This window comes from Pelodiscus sinensis, chromosome 5 (genome assembly GCF_049634645.1).
Source record: "Pelodiscus sinensis isolate JC-2024 chromosome 5, ASM4963464v1, whole genome shotgun sequence".
NCBI classification, from domain to species: Eukaryota; Metazoa; Chordata; order Testudines; family Trionychidae; genus Pelodiscus; species Pelodiscus sinensis.
In genome coordinates, this window is record NC_134715.1 from 103,396,184 (window position 1) to 103,412,508 (window position 16,325).

Sequence of the window (16,325 nt, forward strand, 5' to 3'; positions counted from 1 at the left end):
TTACCCATACGCAGAATACACAGCTGCATAGGGCATCCAGAAATTTAGGGCACCACTGGGTCTTAATGTCCACCCACTCTTCCTATCCCTGTTCTGAGGCTTTGCTGTGTCTGGAGAGGATCTAGTTAAGTTAAAAGTGGGGAAAAAAGCCTTTGCTTTACAAATATTTGATTAATGTCCTGCAGACTTACACGGGTAAATTCAGAAACTGACAATATATTCCTGGGTTTGGCACGTGCCTGTTAAATGGCTTCCTTACCACCTGAATGGCTATTTCACAGGTTCAATGTTCTGCTAATAGGTCTGGCAGGCTCTCTTGTAGTGCAGGTGGCCGGTCATAAGGAAAGGCATGGTCAACCGGGGCCTACCTCAAAGAGTAGGGACCTGGAAAAACTGGACTTTCTGGGCAGAAAGGCATATGCTATGGAGGGGCTTACAGCTGCACATTGCTAACCGCAGACAATGATAAGCGGGTATGTGTACAATACTTGGTCACCACTGGATAAGTTTGGGGAACACCTGCCTCAAGACTCCACCAGGAGTTTTCTGCACTGACAGAGGAGGGTAGAATTATTTCCTTTATAGTGTTGCAGTCCACACTAGATGTGGTGGACTTAGCTGCAAATACAATGGTCACCGGCATAGTGATGCGCAAAGGGGCCCGGTTGCAGGTCTCAGGTATTACCCCCCCCCCCCCCCCCCCGAAGTGGTATTCAATGCACAACTTGCCATTTGAAGGGGCAGGTCTGTTTTCACAACAGACAGACGCCAGACTACATAGTGTGAAGGACTCTAGGGGCCACTCTTAGGTCCCTAGGTATTCTTACTCTGGCTCTGCAGAGGAGAACCTATAACCCTAGGCCGCAAGTGAAGCCCTCCTACCAGGGCTATGTCAGACCAAGCAATGTGCAAGACTAGAAATAATGGCAACAATAATGCCAGTGGGCGAAATAGGCGCAGGTCCAGCTTGGACTGGGAGAGGGGAAGCGGGCCGCCCTCTCCTCAACAGACTTAAGTCCTCGTGTGGAGATATGCACAAGGACAGAGTACCAGTTCCTGTTTTGGTCCTGCTCTTTGGGGACAGGCTCTCCCATTTTTACCAGGCCTGGACCCAGATTACAACCAACCTTTGGGTTCTGAGCCTGGTGGTAGTGGGGTTTTCTAGCCCCTTCCATTCCTTGCCTCCCTTCCACTTCTGTCCCCATCCCTCTTCAAGGATCCCTCTCATGAGCATCTCTTGAGTCAAGAGTTGTTTTCACTCCTACAACAGGGAGCGTTGGAAAGAATTCCTCAAGATTTCAATGGGAAGGATTTCTATTCCCGTTACTTCCTTTTCCCCAAATCAAAGGGAGGCCTCAGACCTATTTTGGACCTATGAAGGTGCTGAGACCCCTTAATAAAGGCAAAATTCAGGATGGTCACACTGGCCTCCATTATTCCTTCCCTGGAAAAAGGGTACTGGTACGCTGCCTTAGATTTGAAAGACACGTGTTTTTACATTTCTGTAATGCCCACCCACAGGAGGTTTCTCAAGTTTATGGTGGGGCAGGAACACTTCCAGTTTTCAGTCCTTTCATTTGGGCTGTCCACAGGACCAAGAGTTTTCACAAAGTGTATGACCGCTGTAGCTGCTTTCCTGAGGCAGCACAGAGTCCAGGTATTTCCCGATTTGGAAGATTGGCTCATCAAGGACTGCTCGAGGGCACAGGTGTTGCATCACATAGACCTCATTGAATGCCTGTTTCTCAAGCTTATCCTCCTCATAAACAAGGAGAAATCTACCACTCAGGTGATATAATTTGTGGGGGACTGCTTGGACGTGAATACAGTTATTGCCTCGCTTCCCAAGGCCAGGCTCATGGCTATGGGTCTCATCATACGAGGCCTCATGACCTTGCTGTTCCTGATGGTAAGGAAATGTATGAAGTTGGTTACATGGCATCTTGTACTTATGTGGTCCGGCACTCCCAGCTGAGGCTCAGACCTCTCCAAGCCTGGTTAGCCCGAACACACAGTCAGGTCCATGCTCTGTGGGACACGATTCTCACGGTCCCCCAAGAGGTCATCTAGTCCCTCGAGTGGTGGCTATGGGAGGACGTAGTATGTGTGGGAGTCCTTTTCGTGAACCAGAGTCCAATGGCGCAGCTTGTCACCGACGCATCAGATACAGGATGGGAAGCGCATTTGTCCAACCACTGGACGTGAAGTTTGTGACCCCCAAGGAGCGGGCGTGTCACAAGTGTTAGAGAGTTCAGGGTAGTCAGCCTGGCCTGCTGGGTGTTTGTCCAACCTAAGGCACCAGGTGGTCTCAGTCCTGACAGACAACATGGTAGCAATGTTCTGTATCAACAAACAGGGTGGAGCTTGCTCTTTTCCCCTGTGCTGGGAAGTCCTATTTCTTTGGGAATTCTGTATTGCTCACAGCATCCAGATGACAGCTGCCTACCTGCCAGGGAACAGGAATGTCCTGGCGGATATACTCAGCTGCTCCTTTGTGACACACGAGAGATCTTTCATAGGCCAGGTGCTGGGAGAGATCTTCCAGAGCTGGGGTTGCCCCAGATGGACCTCTTTGCCTCTGACAGGAACAGGAAGTGTTGGGACTACTGTTTTTATCTGGGGCAAGGACCAAGATCCAGGGGAGATGCATTACTGATCTTTTGCCCCCAATCCTTCTCTGCTTATTCCCTCCTTTCCCCCTGGTACATGAAGTTCTCATCAGGGTAAAGAGATTCAAGGCGATGGTCATTCTGATAGCACCAGAATGGCCTCGCCAGTACTGGTTTCCAATCCTCCTTGACCTGACACAATGGGGACCCGTAGTCCTGCCGACGGTATCAGATATAATCGCCCAGGACCTGTGCCACCCAAACCTTCTGTCTCTCCACCGGGTGTCATGGTATATTCGTGGGTGACGGAGGTGGAGCAGGCGTGCTTGGAAGGTGTGAGGAGGGTTCTGTGGGAAAGCAGGAAGGCCTCCACTAGGTTGGCATACTCTGCCAAGTGGAAACGGTTTTCTGAATGGACTTTGTAGAGGGGATTTCATCCCTTGCAAGCATCCGTCCCAGTTGTCCTTGACTATCTCTTGCACTTGATACAGACGGACCTCTTTACATCCTCCCTTAGGCTGCTATAGATGCCTCCTCTTTCTCCTGGGGGAAGGTGGCAGGTCGGTATATTTGGATCCAGTGGTCAAGAGGCTCCTCAAGGAGGTGGACAGGTTGTTCTCTCATGTAGGACAACCTGTGCTGCTGTGGGACTTCAATCTGGTGCGCACTAGACTCATGAGCTCTCCTTTTGAGCCTCTGGCTACATGTTTCCTTAAACACCTGTTATATAAGGTGGCCTTTATAGTGACAATCACATCAACTAGGAGGGTTTCCAAATTGAGAGCGGTAACGGTTGACCCCCCCCCCCCCCCCCCCCCCCCCCCGAAATACTGTCTGTTTTTGCAGACAGAGTTGGGCTGTGAATCCACCCTGTCTTCCTCCCCAAGGTGGTCTCTTAAGTTTCACATATCACAGGACATTTACTTACTGGTGTTTTTTCCAAAGCCCCATGCGACACCTAGGGAACACGCTCTGCACTCACTAGACGCTAAGTGCGCGCTGGCATTTTACATAGACAAGATGAGAGGGTTTTGGAAATCACCACAGCTCTTTATTTCAATAATTGAAAGAATGAGGGGCCTCCCAGTATCAGCCCAGTGTTTATTGTCATGGATCACTTAGTGTATTAGAGAGTGTTATGATCTTGCTGGTAAGGTACCACCTCGCATCACGACCCACTCCACTCGAGTGCGTGCATCATCGGTAGCCTTCCTGGTGCAGGTTCCCATACTGGACATCTCCAGGGCAGCCATGTGGTCTTCGGTGAACACATTCGCAACTCACTATGTGATCACTCAACAGGCTAGCGAGGATGCTGCTCTTGGCACGGCAGTGTTACAGTCCACATAAGCTGTTCTGGCCTCCAGTCCTGCCTCCTTTGTTTTGCTAGGGAGTCACCTAATTTGAATGCACATGAGCAGGCACTCGAGAAGAAAAAAATGGTTACTTACCTCATAACTGTTGTTCTTTGAGATGTGTTGCTCATGTCCATTCAAAATCCTGCCCACCTCCCCTTTGTTGGAGTACTCCGGCAAGAAGGAACTGAGGGAGGGGAGCGCCAGCAGGGATATTTATGCACTAATATGTTGGTGCCACTTTAGGGGGCTCCCTGCTGGCCTGATGGATACCACTGGGGAAAAAAGTCTTCTGAATCTGTGCACGCAGCACGTGCACATCTAATTCAAATAACCATGAGCAACACCTCTCGAACAACAGTTACGAGGTAAGTAACCGTTTTTTATAAAATTATGTCTCTAAAAACTCACCATCCCCTCCCCTGTTGCTGCGTTGGGCATAGGAGCCCCAGCTACAGTTTCATAGTACTGGGTAGGGCCCCATAAATCCTAAGGACATCCCTGCCTGAGGCTACAGATGACTTTTGTTTGTATGTGCAGATGTTTGTAAGTCGGATAGTTATAACTTGGGGAGTGCCTGTACTTAATTATTAGTGAGGAGACACACCAAAGGAAAAAAGGCATATTTGATTTTGCATGACTGGCATTTAAGCTCTCCCGTTTGTAAGGTGAGCAGATGTGTTATGGAAATGCAGGATATCCATATGGAATACAAAATATTGATTTTTATGGAGTCACATTTTAGAATAGAACTGTGTTTAAAGGAGGAAAAAATGAGGTATGGTGGTTAGAGAGAGCTAATACCCTTCTATCAATATTTCTAAAAGCATATTTTTTTATTTAGCATATTTTAAATATTACTTTACTTATAAAAGCATTATGGTTTTAAGTTTATCAACGCACAATTGAGTGTACATGGACATCTATTTGTGTTTAATAATTTAGCAGAATTATTGAACACAAATAAATGTCCATGTACATTTCATTGTGCGTTGATAGTTACGAATTCTAAAAGCAAATATATCTGTCTACTTTTAGCTGAAGTTTTTATTGTATTCTATCATCTTATGCCACATCTCTAAATTCTTTAAATAATGGATATGCTGAATATATTAATAACAAGTTGTAAACTGCATTTTTTAAAATTATATTTTTAAGTGTGATGAAATGCCTTCCATTTTTAAACATACTGAAACCTTTATAGTTGAGCAACTAACAGCTTCTGCAGAGAAAATACTAAACCAGATTGATTGTAATTCATTCATCACACTCCAGAGGGAAAGTTAACCTCTAACTGCTATGCATGCTTCTACATTTGAGCTCTTATTTCATAAGTAATGTTAGGAAACAAAAAGATTTGTAATTTTTATACTTTGAATTAAACGTTCCAAAGTAGTTTTCATGGTCTCTTCTGCTCCATGTTGAGTGCCTTCTCATTCTGGAAGAGATACAGATTGATTCACTAAGTTTTAAGCTGATCTGAAAATTACAAATCCTGTACAAATGGCTTCTTCACCACTGAGACAAATGATAATGTTCTTTCTTGCCAATCTTGACTTGAATATTTTCCAGATTGTATACTTTGGGTGTTTAGTTTGACTTTTATTGTTGGTGTTTGTCTACCTGGTGTCTTGCCTACTAACTCGTTTAATTAAAGTTGATGAATTCTGCCTCTTCCCCTCCCCTCCACCATTTGTTGTTCTGATTTGTACACATTCAAGACAGAATTAAAGTACTTGTTCCCAATATTTTTGGATAGGCAAGATGAAACACTGGGACACAACTTTTACTGATGTAATGATGGGCTCCCAGTATGTACAGTAGAACCTCCAATAAACCTAATACTGCTTCATGCAGAGCAGTAAACACTAGTTACAAAGCCATTCTTGGCTCAGGTAGTCTGGACGCGTGGTGGTCGACATCGAAGGCATTTGTTGACCACCCAGGTAAACCTCATCCCAGGAGGCATACCTGGGTGGTCGACAAATGCCTTTGATGTCGACACCTGCGCGTCCAGACTACCGCGCTGAGCCGACAAACAGCTGATAGGCTCAGTGCGGCAGCCATGTAAATTTAAATGAAGCGGCGATTATTTAAATCACCGCTTCATTTTCCTATGCCTGGTAGCCTAATCTACATGCCTCTGGCAACAGAGGCATGTAGTCTAGACGTACCCTAAGTTATCTGCTAATTTACTCCTCTCCTACCCTGCATTTTTGGTTCCTCTTCCCAGTGAATAGGTTCAGATATTGCCTCCACTGTCATTCAGAGCTTTCCCAACCAGCATCAAAGTGAAACTGACCTGTTTTTTTTTTTTTCAGTTTTGCTACAGACACACTGTTCTGAAGAACAGCAGTGAAACTCAACAAGACTGGTCAGTTTTTACTGTGCTTCAGTTGGAATAGTTCTGAGAAGCATGGTTGAAACTCTCCAGACTTTGAAAGACAGACCTGCATTATTTTACATTCTGTTCACCTTTGGAAAGTCACTTTGCAACTACAAGAGGTATAAATTATTTAACTAAAACTTAGATTGTTTTAAAGGGTCAGATGAGACTCATCTACTTGCTCTTGTTGAGTGGATTTTGTCTCTGAGATTTTCAGTTTGGCCTAGCGGGAATGTTTATTTACCAACATTATTTAAGCTTGCTTTGTCATAGTTTCTAGAAATAATGTTACCTACTACAATATTTATTTTAAAAGTTAAGAGAAAATTTCAAAATTAAACTAGGAGAAGAAAATATACATACATACGTAATCATGGTTCTAATTACAAATACTCAAGAACTGTTTTGAAAAAGCATTTAAATGGGAAAACAATTTTATGGTAGAATTACAGTAAGAAAAAATGATTTCGTAGTACAGTACTTGCAGTTGTATAGCTAAACCTATTATTTGACTTTCACACTGATAAGCAAGATATGTTTTCACCCATATAAGAGATTCTTGAATTGCAGGGAATGCTTTATGGGAAATTTAAATCTGTCTCCCTAGTGTAATGAAACACTTGTTCAACTTCAGATATTGAACAAATGTTGATATGTTTATCCTATCACATGAGAGGGGAGATGGAGTATAAATGTAACCATCTAGCATATAATCTAGCAGATCTCTATTTTGGTGTATGAATAACAGACGGCAATGATGGGATAAAGTTTTTTTTTCTTCCTTATTTCTGTCAGATATGTTTGGATTATGTGCATATGCATAAGCTCCTATTAATATGTGAAAATTGTAGTTAGCTATCAAGGTTATGAAACACTAGCCCAAGGAACATATTTCACTACCTACATCCGTTTAAAATGGAAATAACTAGTAAAGTTTCCTATATAATTCTGACACCATTTTGTGGGTGTGCCTTAGGATTGGAGTTTTATCTTAGCAATACTCAGATGACCTTATCTCTCTCCCGTAGCAATACCTTGACAACCTGTAACAACCGTATCCATTCGTAAGAAACAATTTAGTCTACTCAGGGATCACAGATACTTAAATATATTACTATTAATCATCTGTTTGTTGAGTAAATGCTTCCCTATTTCATAATGATACACAATTCACAGAAAGACATGCTTTATAAATTAATTGTCTAAACTACTATCAAAAGGTCTGTGTTTGAAAGTGTTCTTCCCCAACACTTCATGTTTTCACTCTTCTCAACTTATAAGCACTTTAGTTCATGGCACCTGGCAGAGGGGGACCCCCTTGCTTCTTGGTGCTTATGAGTAATATTATAATGATTAACTGCAATACACGGTAAGTTTTTCTTTCTGTGTCTTGATAAAAGGACAGTCGTAGAACTTAGAAAAAATAAAATTCATCAGATATTGTTATGGTTGTTCTTCTGACATCTTTTGTTTTTGATTCTATGTGCAGGATTCTGAGTAACAATAAAATTTTGGAGTTGAAGAATGGTTCCTTTTCTGGATTAAGTCTTCTTGAAAGATTGTGAGTACTTACAATTTACCGCTAAATTTTGTTTGTATATTTTAAGTGTCACATAGATTGTTTTGTACATTTATCTCCTTTAAATTAGGGATGTTAAATTTTGAGTAATTGACTAATCAGATACTTGATGCAATTTGTATCGACTATTTGATTAGTCATCAGGGCGCCTCCACCTTTGAAGGGTAGCAACAGCCTAAGTGTTGCTACACTTCAAAGACGAAAACGCTGTGGGGAACCCAGTGTCAGGCTCCTTGCGGCATTTCAAAGTGTCAGCACTGCGTGGATCCTGGGATCAGCTAAGGACTCCCCTGCTGATCCCAGATTCCGTGTGGCACTACCACTTTGAAACACCAAGGGGAGTTGGCGTTAGGCTTTTTGCAGCATTTCAAAGTGGCAGTGCCCCATGGAGCCTGGGAACAGCCGGGAACTCCCTCGCTGACTTCAGGCTCTGTGCAGCGCTGCCACTTTGAAACACTGCGGGGAGCCCAGCATCAGGCTCTACACGTCATTTGAAAGTAGCAGCACTGCATGGAGCCCAGGATCAGTGGGGGAGTCCCCAGCTGTCCCAGGCTCCACGTGGTGCTGCTGCTTTGAAGCATTCTTCCCCCGCTGCTCCCCCTTCTTCCCTTGCTGCCTCTTTCTGATAGAGACAGCAAGTGGGCGGGGGGAGCGACTAGTTGACTCGACTATCCCATAAGCATTTCATATCTGTACTTTAAATAGAATCTTCATTAGTGGGAAGCATGTAGCCTGTCTGCTTTAGCATACGAATTATTTGATAACTGAGTGATCAGTGTTCTTTGTAACCTTTCTCTATGAAGGTTAAACAACAGTATCCGTTACTACAGAGGGAGTTATGCAAAAGCTATTTTTTTAGACTTAGTTGGAGAATGGGGAACAATGCGTGCCAAAAATGTCTATAGTACAATAGCAGGGATGGCCAACCAGTTAGAGACAAAGAGCCGAAATAGCTGTGGATAGAGTGCAAAGAGCCACGTATTATCTATCTATTTTTATATATCTATAGATAGATATAGTGCACAAAATGTAGTGATAAAAATAACATTACAGGGCAAAAAACAATTTAAAAAAAAAGTCTCTAGCACTTAAAAACTTCACGACCAGTTCATAGATATTCAGAGAACTTGACAAGGAACAACATCAAATTAAAAAAAAAAAACCCTTTAAAAATACAGTAATAGTCTCACACTAAAAAAAAAAAAAAAAAAAATTCCCACCATGTATTTTAAATTTAACACTACTGCCCTTTTCTGTCCCGTAAGTTTTTTCAAATTAAACTGAACTGAGAAATAAATTAGCACAATTTGAAGTGCCTGATTTACTCTAACTTGTTGATCTCTGGTATGGTTTCCTCATGAAGTTTATGATTTTTTTATAGTTATAAAAATTCAGGTCTGTCCCAGACTGCAATATGAAAGGTTCAAAAACAATGAGAGAGAGACTCATATCTCAGAATAATTGCTTTAGTCTGGCCAACAATAGCCTTTGATTTTTCTTTAAAGAAATGCAGTGTAAACCAGGTACGTGCTGATTTTTTTCTTTTGGCCTGGAATTTAAATATGACATCTGTGTTGGCTGCCTTGTTCTGCATCTGTGAAGACTTTGAGTTGAAGGTGCTTCAGTCCCCATGCTTTAACCCAATACCACCAGGCTCCCGCTCTAACCCAATGCTCTCTTCACCCCCAGAGCCAGACATGCCCAGCGCCCCCCCACTCTAACCTAATCTCCTTCCCCTCTCCCAGAGCCTGGCACTCCCAGCCCCCTACTCTAACCCAATACCCCTTCCCCAGAGCCAGGCACTCCCAGCTCTCCTTTCCGTTCCCCTGTGCTCTGACCCAATGCCTGGGTCCCTGCAGCTGCCACTGTCACGCAGCACCTTTAGGTGCTGAGGCACGTGCGCAGAGCAGCTGGCCATGAGTAGTCTGGGCGTGCGGTTCAGAACTAGCAAGAGCCGCATTTTCTTTAAGCAAAGAGCTGTGGGTTGACTACCCCTGTACTATATGCATGCAAGGCACTTCATAGAAAATGACTGCATAGTAGGGATATGAAAGATTAACCGGCTAATTGGTAATGCTTACTGGTAATGCTTACCGATTCTAGTTAATGGGTAACCGGTGGGGACTGGAACAGTTCCCCACTTACTGTGGACAGGTGGCTGTTCCAGCCCCACAGGGGGTCCACTGTGGCCAGGGGTTGCTCTTGTTCGGAGAAGCCTCTATTCTTGGTGGGTATCCAGAGCAGCCTCTGTCCTAGGGGACCCAGGCATTGGCAGAGCCAGCTCTTCTCTTCTCCAGGTCCCTGCTGTGTGGCCCTTTAGAGCTGCTGTGCAGATATTTATAGGCATCAGCACTGCTTAGAGGCAACCGGAACTGTGTTTAGAGTTGAAGGAAGCTGCCACTGGCTTGTGTGCCCTGCAATGAAGTATACTGATCTATTGAATGGCCTAAAGCCTGGTGTAAGCTAGAGAAATCTTTCAAGAGGGAAAAAAAATATTTGTCATGTATCAGAGGGGTAGCCGTGTTAGTTCTTTGCCCACGAAAGCTTATGCTCCTACACTTCAGTTAGTCTATAAGGTGCCACAGGACTCCTCGTCGCTATTTCAGTCATGCTAACTCTTTCAGTTCCAGTGGCATTAGCTAAGTTGGAAGTTCTGATATATACAGACCAATGGCTGCTTATGATGTAAGCATTTTATCCTATAAGTCTGCTCATTGTTTAAGAATGTGCAGTGTAGACTTTCCCTCAGATTATTTTACTCTTGAGTTTTAGACCTTTGTCAGGGAGAATGCAGTACATCTGGGAGAGCACTTGATTCATTTGGTATTTTGGATATTATAAATACAACAGAACCCTGTTGAGATTCATTAGGAACTGGGGAAACTTTTGGGATAGGGAGAGCCTGTACAGGAAGGATGGACTGCACCTAAACCAAAATGGAACCAGACTGCTGTCATTTAACATTGGAAAGTTTGTAAATCAGTTTTTAAACTAAGGGCTGGGGAAAAGCCAACGGGTGCAAGGGAGCATACAGATTGGAAAAGGACATCTGTTAGGGGAGGGTCTATTAATAGAGATGCTCTATGTTCTAGTCTGAAGGACAGGATGGAAGTATGGGTCAGATCAGATGAGACACAATCAAATAAAAAAAGAGTTTAACACATCAGGAAATGGCAGACAGATAAATAGTGACAAATTTTTAAAGTGCTTATGCATAAACACTTGAAGTCTAAATAATAAGATGGGTTAACGAGAGTGCCTTGTTTTAAAGAAAGATATTGATATAATAAGAATTGGGGAAACGTGGTGGAATGAGAACTATCAATCATACCAGGGTACAAAATATATCGTAAAGACAGAATAGGTCATGTTGGTTGGGGAGTGGCACTATACGTGAAAGAAAATGTAGAATGAAATGAAGTAAAAATCTTAAATGAGCCAAAATATTCCATAGAATCTCTATGTATAGTAATTCCATGATCCAATAATAAGAATATAACAGTAGGGATATATTATCTACCACCTGATCAGAACAGTGATAGTGACAATGAAATGCTAAGGGAGATTAGAGAGGCTATCAAAATAAAAAACTCAATAATTGTGAGGGATTTCAGCTATCCCCATATTGACTGGGTACACGCCACCTCAGGATGGGATGCAGAGATAAAATTTCTTGATAACTTAAATGACTGTTTCTTGGAGCAGGTAGTTCTAGACCCATAAGGGGAGATGTTAGTCTTGATTTAGTCCTAAGTGGCTCACAGGATCTGGTCCAAGAGGTTGGACCTGCTGGGCTGCTTGGAAATAGTGACCATAACGTAATAAAATTTAACATCCTTGTGTTGGGAAAAACATCTCAGCAGCCCAACACTGTGGCATTTAATTTCCAAAAGGGGAAGTACACAAAAATGAGGTTAGTTAAACAGAATTAAAAGGTATACTGACAAAAGTAACATCTCTGCAAGTTGCATGGAAACTTTTCAAAGACACCATAATAGAGGCCCAACTTAAATGTATACCCCAAATTAAAAAAACACAGCCCAAATAAAAAAAACAAACAGTAAGAAAACCGAAAAAGTGCCACTGTGGCTTGGCTTAACCAAGTAAAAGAAGTAGTGACAGATAAAAAGACCTCTTTTAAAAAGTGGAAGGCAAATCCTAGTGGGGAAAATAGAAATGAGCATCAACTTTGTCAAATTAAATGTAAAAATATAATAAGAAAAGCCAAAAAGGAGTTTGAAGAATAGCTAGCCAAAAACTCAAAAATTAATAGCAAAATCTTAAGTACATCAGAACCAGGAAGCCAGTTAAACAACCAGTGGGGCCTCTGGAAGATGAGTGTGTCATAGTGGAGAAGCTAAATGAATTCTTTGCTTCAGTCTTCAAGGGTGAGGACAGACTGCTATCAAAGTTCAGAGACAAACACTCCCTTACAGTTGAGCACTACTTAAAGAACAACATTATCAAGGAAAAAGCATTTTAAATGTGACCTGCAAAGAACCGATAGAATTCCAATGGACGTTTTTCTATTGTCAATAGCATTGGGATAGTTTCTAGTGTGATCATCAGCTCCTGAATCATACAGTGGAATAAAGTGTTGTTAGGGGAAACTGGTGGAAATGAAGTGCTGAGGAAAACGGTTCACCACTGCCTTAAAGCTGTGTATAGACTAGAGAGCACACAGTAGTACAGCTGTACCGATGTGATTGCTCTGCTGTAAGACTTCTCATGTAGCCACCAGATGCTGATGAGAGAGAGCTCTGCTGCTAAGCACAGTGCATATTGCCAGTGATGCTGGAAAAACTGTCATTCGGGGTGCATTTTTTCATTCCTCTGAGCAGCATAAGTTTTACTGACCTAAGTGGAAGAGTCAGTATGAACAAAGAAATTTTGTCCAGGAATGGGAAACTGGAGGTAAGACAGTACTTAGTAGGATTGTCAGTGGTTCCTTGAATACAGACTATTGCATACTTCAAGGAAATACAGCTGTTGACTCATGAGAGGATAAAGTTGAGGTCAACTTTTTTTTTTTTTTTTTTTTTTTTTAAGAATTTACGCTGGTCAGCCTTCAGTTTTCCCTAAGAGACAGATATAGTAACCTCAGTATCTACAACAAAGCCCTGGTCTGGGAAAGGCAGAGTTAAAGCTCAACTTGTGCACATAGTCAGCCCTTCAGCTCCCAGAATTCTCTTGAGAACAGCCTTTTACATTAAAAGGAGGTAAACCAAGGAGATGAGCCACTTGCACAATAGCAGATCTGTGAGCTGAAAATGATTCCCCTTTTATGACAGCGAGAGTAGACAAAACCAAAGCTGAGGTATAGGCACAGTGTTGCTTTATTGCAGGGGTGGGGAATCTACAGCCTATGGGCAGGATCTGGTCCTTAGTTAAGTTGGATCCAGCCCACGTGCGCCTCAGGTCTTACCCCTGCCAGCGGGGTGAGCCAATTTTTGTGCTTTAGCCTCAAAGCAAGTCTGCAGGTCTTTCTACCCCCACAAGGCTGGAGTAAAAGGTTGGAAGCCATGTCAATAATTTTTTTTTGGCTTTGTTTTGTGGCTTTGCATGTCACTTGTGTATGACTCGCGATTGGTTTTCCTGTGAGTCAGTAGTCCTTGATTTAAAACAAACAGAAAAAAAAAAGGTTCTCCTTCGAGTGGTGTCCTGTGGGTGCTCCACTCAGGTCTCGGTGTGTCCTTGTGCCACTGATTGGAGATTTTGCCTAGCAGTGCCTTCCCATGCCGCACATGCACAGTTGCCATCTCATGCTGTTTTCATCAGTTAGGAGCGCGCACGGCATGACCTTCCTTCAGTTCCTTTTCTACCATCCTCAGTTGAAAACAGAGTCACAGCAGTGCTTTCCTTTGACAGAAAATAAAAAAAAACTATGTAGTTATTTACAAGTCATTAATAGTTTGTTAGTTTATAGTTAGTTTTACCTCATTCTTAATTTAAGAAAAAAAAATGCTTCCCCGTTGTTTTTTTTCCTCTCTACTCCATTTTTCTTCAAGTTCTGAATCATCACATTCGTTCAACATGCCAGGCTCTCCTGGCTTCAAGAAATGCGATTCATGTAGGGACTCTATGCTGGTTTCTGATGCATACATCCTGCATTAAATGCTCAGGCAAAAGCCACATAGCGCAAAAGTGCCCACGTTGTCAAAACATCATGGCCAGAGTGAGGAAAGACAACAAAATGAGGCTGAAGAATCTCCTCTGAGAGAAATCCCATTTCACCCATCAGCCCTCTCCCATTGGTCTTTAGGGACCCCGCCCTCTGCCACGTCCTGTCCTTCCGCCAGCAGGTACAGCTGCAGCTGCTGCCAGCGGCGCATGGCGGGGTGGCACTAGAGGGGTTCTTCATGGTGCCCTTCCAGGGAACCCTCTAGCAGGTCCACTATTCAATGGGAGAGGCCCGGTGCTTCCTCTGCCGGGCGATGGGGCATGTCCAGAAGGACTGTCCCTTGGCCCGGTTGGAGGAGGCCTCCAGGAGCTGGGATGGCGCCGGCCCTAACACCGCCGGCCCTCCTGGTAGTCCGGTTTCCGTGGCTGCACCTTCTGTGACCAATGGCTCTGCCCAGGGGCCGGAGGCGCTCCCTCCGGCGTACCCAAGTGAGCAGGCGGGCCCCACTTCTATTCCATCAGTCTCTGTGGGCCCGAGGAGGAGAGGGTGGCACAGTTGCTGCCGGGTGAGGGAAGGGGCTCCCCCCAGGTGGAGGTTTCCCTGCCCTCTTCTTTCCCTCCCCTGCCTCAACATTCCCTCTGAAGAACAACTGCGCCCCCTGGCCTTGCCCCTGCTGACCAGCCCTCCACTTCCACTTCAGAGGGCTGGATGCTCGTTCGGGGGAAGCGCAGAGCCTGCTGTTTGCAGGCTCAGTCTCCCCCCTCCGATGAAGAGGGGGAGAGGGCCCCCCTCCCAAAAATCTCGAGGTGGGCCAGCGCCGCTGAGAGCTCCCCCGGCAAGCATCAACAGGAGGCGCCGGCCGAGGAGCCTGTGGCAGCGAGGGGGGACAATGCCGTCCCCCCTGCAGAGCCCATCCAGGAGGAAGCCTTGGGTGGAGCTGCTCTGGCCTCGGTATCAATTGCACCCCCCGCTATCACCACCGAGGTAATGGTTGCCTCACCGGCCGACGGGGAAGGCTCCAGGGCTGAGGGGATGGAACTTAGCTCCATCTTTGAGGAGATCGAGTCCCTGGGCCTGACCCCACTCACCCAGGGGGAGGACGACCCTCCGCCAACGGGCCTCGGTCTGGGCAGTGATTGAGGCACCACCCCCTCCTCACCCTAATCCTATGCCCCGTCCTCACACTCGGGGCGCCCCAGGTATTACCTATTGGCCCAGCCGACTTGAGTTCCGGAGCTGAAGCAGCTGTGCCCTCAGGGGCGATGTCTGGCACCATGCGGCCGGGTCATGAGCTTGAGGGCACCCCCTCTTCTGCAAGTGAAGCGGGGCGGTCATCTCTCCTTCCTGTTGGGGGACCAGCAGAGAACACCTCCCTAGCCAATACCGTGGTCATAGCTCCTGATTCTCCACCTGAGCCTGGCGTCGGCATGGGCCCCCTTCCCGCCTCTGCCCCCCCCCCAGTCCCTATTCGGGAAGCACCGCATCCCGGTGGCACGAACTTGGGGGATCCCCCTTAGACTCTGGTGAAAGCTCTGATTCCCTCCCTTGTCCTGATCCGCTTCTCCCCTTCGTTCATACCCTTGGTCCCGATCTCACCTTCTACGAACCTATTGACAGCCCCGAGTCCCTTCCCGTTCCCAACCCTTCCCCAACCATTACCAGTATTCCCCCTTCCGCTCCCGACCAAGTGCCTGATCCTGAGCCTACCCCTCCTCCTGCCTCTGCCGTGGAATCTGCTTCCCCGTTATCGCCCTCCCATCTTCCCCCCCCCCACTCCTGCCCCCGCTGTGATGCCTGCTCCTTCTTAATCGCCCTCACATCCCGCTACCATTGCCACCCCCGTGGGAGCCGTCTCGTTCCCGCTACCTGCGGGTTCTCGGGGTGGTATTTGTGTCCCCAGTCTCATAGGGGCTGCTTTGTTTCCTCCACTGCTCATTCCCTTGCTGGGGTCGGGGACGGGCAACGTGGTGCTGTCGCTCTTGGCGCCATGCCGGGGCTCGGACCCCGGTTTGCCCGTCTCCGTGGCCCGCGAAGTCGGTTTGGGGGCCTAGATGGAGGAAACGTCCAGTGTCTCCTCCGCACTGGAGGCCGAGCTCCACCAATTTCTTGTGGATACACGCGGGGCTAAGGGGAAGGTGGAGCTGGCCCTTCAGAACTGGGGGGGACTTTCATTCCGTCCTGGGGGCCACAAGGGCCCTTTTGCAGGAGGGAAGAGGGACCAAGAGGCAGGACATAACGGCCTACCGGCAGGCCCGCAAATTCCGCAATGCCTTCG

General features: G+C 45.6%; 1 protein-coding gene across 3 annotated transcripts in view; it reads left to right on the forward strand.

Moving 5' to 3' along the window:
• Positions 1-16,325, forward strand: part of ADGRA3 (adhesion G protein-coupled receptor A3) — a 141,716-nt gene that overhangs the window by 32,202 nt on the left and 93,189 nt on the right. For 2 of the 3 annotated variants that reach the window (XM_014581111.2, XM_075930639.1), the window contains exon 2: positions 7,840-7,911. In XM_014581111.2, the coding sequence (XP_014436597.1) occupies positions 7,840-7,911 (72 nt within the window). Of the gene's footprint in view, positions 1-6,285; positions 6,470-7,839; positions 7,912-16,325 lie in introns of all 3 variants that reach the window. The other variant, XM_075930638.1, reaches the window with a different exon arrangement.